Below are 6,000 nucleotides of genomic sequence, written 5' to 3' on the forward strand. Positions count from 1 at the left end.
AGTCTAGTATTTTTCTGGCTGCGTGTTATCAATGCTGACTGTGTCCCAGAAGGAGCAACCTGGGTTACAGATCAGTATCCTAGAGCCTCTGTCACCAAAATAGCCACCAATCCGACCTCCAATTATATAAGGAATGTTTCAAAGGATATTCTTTCCTGCTTCACAGTTAATTGGGTGTAGCCAAACATATGAAGTCATTTTAGAACAATGATAAGATCAAAATGTAAAATAATTACGTCTAATATGAGGGGGCAAGGTGGAAAGTGAGCCATGCTGGAAATGCAAAACCTCTATGGGGAGTTACTGACATGGACCATTTTTTAAATTTTATTTATTTATTTATTTTTTGAGACAGAGCCTTGCTCTGTCACCCAGGCTGGAGTGCAGTGGCGCGATCTTAGCTCACCTCAACCTCCGCCTCCCGGGTTCAAGCGATTCTCCTGCCTCAGCCTCCCAAGTAGCTGGGATTACAGGCATGCGTCACCACGCCTGGCTAATTTTGTATTTTTAGTAGAGACAGGGTTTCTCCACGTCGGTCAGGCTGAACTCCCGACCTCAGGTGATCTGCCTGCCTCGGCCTCCCAAAGTGCTGGGATTACAGGTGTGAGCCACTGAGCCCAGCAACATGGCCCAACTTGATGACTATGGGTTTCCAGTTATTGGAAGCCCCCATGTGAGCCACATGTGCCCTGTCTATCAAAATCCTAGAGCAATCTGAGATGCATTCACAGACAGTCCATGTTACTTAGCACCTCCACATATAAATAGCAGTAGAGCAGAAGTTGCAGATATTTCAACAACCGAAAGGGATAGGATGGGGAAAATCAAACAACACTTTTCTGACACTGAAATTCTGTAAACCAATGTGACTCTATGGTCCAGAATCAAGGGGAAAGGATGGTCCTACATGTGTCCTGCATGGATGAAAACACATCTAGACATGTGTTCACATGTGAACTGCATATTTTATGAGTTCCTGACAAATGGACAAAATCCAAAGGAGGCCCCTAGAGTGAAGCACATCACATGAGGAACACATGAAGGGCTTCATGTTTACTTTCAAATGGGGTTTTGGAGACAAAATAGTTATCTACAAATATTTTATAGCTGTCCTTAAAAGTGTAAAAACTGCCTGGTACTCAATACTCCAGCTCCATTCCAAAACACATTCATCTATTAAGCAAACATTTATTCTGCATCTCCTTAGAGTGAGGCCCTGTGTTAAGTGGCTATCTAGGGTACATAAGACTCTTCGTAAGTAATGAAGAGTCTAGAAGAAGAGCAGGTTAAACAAGCACATGAATAACCCAGCAACCATAATACAGGGGAGAGTATGATGGGCACCATGCGAGCAGAACAAAGCTTACTTTAGAATTCAGAGTCAGGAGTCATCATGTCCCACTAGCAAGATCAGAAACGATACCATGAAGGAGATGGCATTGCATTGGGTTTCAAAGGTGTGTACTATTTCTGTGAGGAGAAATACACTAAAGACTTATTCTAGGTGGGGGGTAAAAGTGTAAATACTTAGAGGTGAGAAAAGGGCTGGAAAACATAATGGGACAGAGCCAAAGAACTGAAGAGTTCAAGTTGACCAACCATAGGTGTAGAAATCTCAAGTATTAGGGGTTAAAGCTGGAACTTTATAGGCCAAACAGTGAAGAGCTTGTATCTTAGGCTGCAGAGAATGACTAGGTGCAGGTATTATTAAAGGCTTTGGAATATAGTGTCACGTTTGTTTGACTCCTAGTATAGATCAGAGGCAGACACAGAGAGACAGGAGGTTTGCACAATGGCTAGTTAAAAGGAAATGAAGTCCTGAAGCAGGATTGAGGCAGGTAGCAGTGGGGATGGACATGAGGAAAGAAAGCTGTGAGGTATTTCTGAAACTGAATCAACAGCAGCCAAGACACTTATGGAAATATGGGAGTGGGTGAGGAGAGATGACTCAATTATCAAGTCTAAGGGACATGGAAAGAGCAGAAACCCCTGCTGGAGGAGAAACTGACTCAGGGTCAGAGGAGGCCGAGTGAATACGGAAGACAGTGTGGCTACCCTGGCAAGTGGCTAGGATAGGACCGGGAGAATATTCTAACCCAAAGCCTTGCTCCAAGCACCTCTCAAACCTTCCCCAACTCATGATCACCTCCTCAGAAGCTACTTGATAAGGAAATATCTGAAAAGAACAGGCAAGCATAGAGCCAATCCACCCTTGAGAAGCTCCACTGGCTACCCAAGGTGACCCTCCGTGAAGGCAAAGGCTGTTGCAGGGTTAGAGAAATGCCCGCTCCACCTTGAGGTCTCCCAATAGGGGATACGAAGAGCTACCTTCCAGCCCTGAGCCTGCCACTCACTCCCCCTGAAACCTTAAAAGATGATCCTCTCTCACTTTGGGAGGCCAAGGCGGATGGATCACTCGAGGTCAGGAGTTCGAGACCAACCTGACCAACATGGAGAAACCCGTCTCTACTAAAAACACAAAAGAATTAGCCCGGTGTGGTGGCACATGCCTGTAATCCCAGCTACTCAGGAGGCTGAGGTAGGAGAATTGCTTGAACCCGGGAGGCGGAGGTTGCAGTGAGCCGAGATCACACCATTGCACTCCGGCCTGGGCAACAAGAGCAAAACTCCATCTCAAAAAAAAAAAAAAAAAAAAAAAGATGATCCTCTCTGAGTCAATTCCTTCATTTGTAAGACAGGGGTAGTAATGAGTACCCCACTCATTTCACAGGTTTTATTAGATTAAGTATGAGGAGACAATCTTGCAAAGCACACAAAAGTCAAGGGTCATTAGAAGTTGAGAGCAGAAACTACAACAAATTCCTATGTGTATCCTGCATGGAGCTGTCTACGGAAGGAGGGAGGGAGCAAGGCAGGCAAGAAAATACCATAGCCTGGGCGCCACAGGCAGCTAAGTGTTAGTCAAGGAATACTGCCTGCCAGATTTCAAGAACAGCCTGCTCCAGAGAAATAGGAGGGACCTTTAAAATCATCCAGGTCAACCCCCTTGTTTAACAGATGGGGGGCTTCGCCCTGAGAGAGGCCCAGTAACCTACCAAAGACCTTTAGTGGCGTGACAGAGGGACCAGGCATATGTCCAATAACTGGAATGTCTGTACAATCACAGTGTACACAGTATTTCTACCCAAATTATCTTATTTATCTTCACAAGTAGCCTTTGAGCTGAGTGGGAAAGTATTATTAACATTCCCATTTTTCAACCTGAGGTTGAATGACTTGTCCAGGGAAGGATTCAAATCCAGACGGTCATACCCCCAGCCCACTTCTCTTTCTCTATACCACAACTTCATGCCCGTGCTGGGTTTTAGCACAATCATTTCAACGTTCATCATATTGCAGATTCCAAATTCTGTTTCATTACAAGTTCTTTTTCCTCTTATTTCACACTGCCTTCAGCAATATTTCACATTCAACCTTACCTCGTAGGATCCTACCGATCTTTTGTCTTAAAAGTTCAGTGCCCACATTTGGCACCAGAAACTTTTTTCTAAACTTGAATTATCAAAACTGGGCCTTCCCATATAAATCATCTTTACAAAGTATGTCCTCACAAGTGTATCATTTGAGATGTGCATGATTATTACAGCAAACACGTTGGACTAATTGAGTCAACCTTTAAAATGCAAGTACCAAGAAAGCAGCTTTCACAAATGTGTAGAAAACGAAGGCAAATAGTTCCCGGCTTTATCAATAAAAGCTGATTTGCATTCATGGGAGGACCTCCAAGCGCAGTCAGCAACAGAGAAAATGATCCCGATAATTCCAGTCGCCCACATCCAAAGGTTCTGAACCTCAATGGGTGTCTTTATTGAGGGAGGTCCAGGGAAGGCCAAGGGGAAGAAAGTGCTAAGAAAACACTGACTGGGAACTGTCTCAATGTCCTCTTGCCCTTAGTCTGTGGGGCCTGACGTTCCATCACAACCCTTATTTCAGGAGCAAGCAATGCATGTTTTGCTCCTCTTTTCAACTCAGGGAAGAGGATTAAAATTGCTCAGTCTCCTTGGCTTGCAGAGGTTTCTCGCGGGGATCATGTGTGCTGACCCCTCCAGGCACCACAGTAACAGGCCTAGTGGCCGGGCTGCGCAGGGGCGCTCCCATGTAACCTGCCTCTCCCTGCACTTTCTTATAAACAAGCCTTCAGTGGCGTAGCAGTCATTTCTGCTGAAAAGCACTGGCATTCGTTCCTCTTATGCCCTCTCCTTTCTCACTATCCCCAAAACCAAAACATAACTTCCCACCTACCCCACTCCCGTCAGAAGCAGCTAACAGATGGTAACAGCCCAGCAGCCCTCCGTTTGGAGCTCAACGGACTCGGCAACCACCTGGTGAAGGCACCAGCCTCGGCCCCCCGACCCCCACCAGCGGCGCGCCCCAGGGATGCCCCCCGCTGGGCACCGCAGGCAGGACCCAGAGCAGCGAGGCCCAGACGCCGGGCAACCCCCCAGGGAGCGCGCTGCCCCGGGGCAGCGGGTGAGGCCGGGAGCCGGTTGAAGCCCAGAGACCATCCCCACCCGCCATTAATAAAACGCAGGAAAAATTAAAGCTTCGTTTACCGACATGAGTGATCACGGTGGCCAGTCGCCGGGTGAGCTCCTGGGGAGGCATCTCTTCTTTTAAGCAAGACAGCATGTCACTGAAAAACCATTCCGTATAAATAAAGCCAAACAAAACTGTTTCTACCGCTGTGGTGGATGATTTTTTAAACGCATCTTCGCCCAAGGATGCTCTGCCCTCGCCCTCTTCCTGGCTCTCCAGGCAAGAAACGAGAGTCCCTCGCAGCCTAGGCCAGCTCTCCCTCGCCACGCCCCGCGGGGGCTCCCGTGACAGACCAAGTCTGGCGCTTTCCCAGCGCCGCAGCTGGACCGAGAGGGGAGCGGCCGCTCTGCAAAAGGAAGCAAGTCGCCAGTCTCGCCGGAACCGCGCCCCAGCTCCTCCGGCCGGGCGAGCGCCGGGGCTTCCAGAATCGCGGTCCCGGCCGCCAGGTTTCCGGCGCCACCTCCAGGGACTGTAGGGTGAGGGATGCTCCGCCAGGTGCAGGGGAGGCGGCAGGTGGCCGCGGCTCCTCTGCGCCGCCGGCCCCACGCCCCAGCGCCCACCTCTTCCAGCCCGCGGGTGGCGCCCGGGGCTCTCGGGGAGGCACGCACGCTCCCAAGCGCCGCTCGTTTTGGGGTCGGGAACGCTGCGCACCTTTCCCTGCGGGGAGCCCGCGCTCCAGCCCCCGGAGTGGAGGCGACTCACGGTCCTTACTCGGAACCGTGGAGCGGGGAGACAGTGACTGAGGCGCTCCAGCCGCACCGGGGTCGAGATAATCAGACGCGCGCCGGCCAGGTCTCCGCCCCTCGTTCTTCCCCGCCCAGTGTCTGCGGAGGAGCTGCGGAGAGAAGGGGGCTGGCTCGGAGAGGTGCCGCCATCCAGCAGGACCGGGAGCGGGAGCCTGGGTGAGGCGCCGCTGCTTGCCCCACCTCCTGACCCAGGGGGCGGCTGGCGTGTGTTTTCCCCCCTTGGGGTTGTTCCACGCAGTTCTTGGCCTCCGCTGGCCGCACCTGCACTGGGAGCCCGGCGCCCGGGCTGCGCTCCGACAAGGCTGGGCACGCGTGGGCGCGTTCACCCCCTGTGTGGGCCTTTTCCTTCGTGCAGCTGCGCCCTTGCCACTGCTCCGTCTGTCACCTGTCAGGCGCGCCAGTGCTACCTTCTGGAGGGGCTGTGGCACATCCTCCATGCCGGTCCTCCTCCCCATCAGCCCAGTATTCCGTGGTTTCCCTAGTTGGGCCCAGACACTTTCTGACTGGCAGCAAAAGACTAACATCAGGTCAGCAGAGCGCCACGGGAAACGCCTGAGCAAATGCGAATTCGGTCAGGTTGTCCCCCAATCCTTTCTACAGCGGGAGTCCCTGAATACTCAGCCGGCGGAATGGCGGGACCACCCACGTGGATGTTCTCAGCCATCTCTTTCCTCTTCCATATGTAAAAAGCCAAGCC

The 6,000-nt window shown here is 51.1% G+C and overlaps 1 protein-coding gene across 2 annotated transcripts in view; it reads right to left on the reverse strand.

Moving 5' to 3' along the window:
* The window catches only part of MCF2L2 (MCF.2 cell line derived transforming sequence-like 2), a 246,513-nt gene extending 241,214 nt beyond the window's left edge, over window positions 1–5,299 (reverse strand). Inside the window, exon 1 of one of the 2 annotated variants that reach the window (XM_063621731.1) lies at window positions 4,575–5,299. In XM_063621731.1, coding sequence (XP_063477801.1) covers window positions 4,575–4,650 — 76 coding nt within the window. In that variant the 5' untranslated portion in view covers window positions 4,651–5,299. The remainder of the gene's footprint in view (window positions 1–4,574) is intronic. The other variant, XM_063621732.1, reaches the window with a different exon arrangement.
* Between the last annotated feature and the right edge of the window lie 701 nt (window positions 5,300–6,000).

This window comes from Symphalangus syndactylus, chromosome 17 (assembly GCF_028878055.3).
Source record: "Symphalangus syndactylus isolate Jambi chromosome 17, NHGRI_mSymSyn1-v2.1_pri, whole genome shotgun sequence".
NCBI lineage: Eukaryota > Metazoa > Chordata > Mammalia > Primates > Hylobatidae > Symphalangus > Symphalangus syndactylus.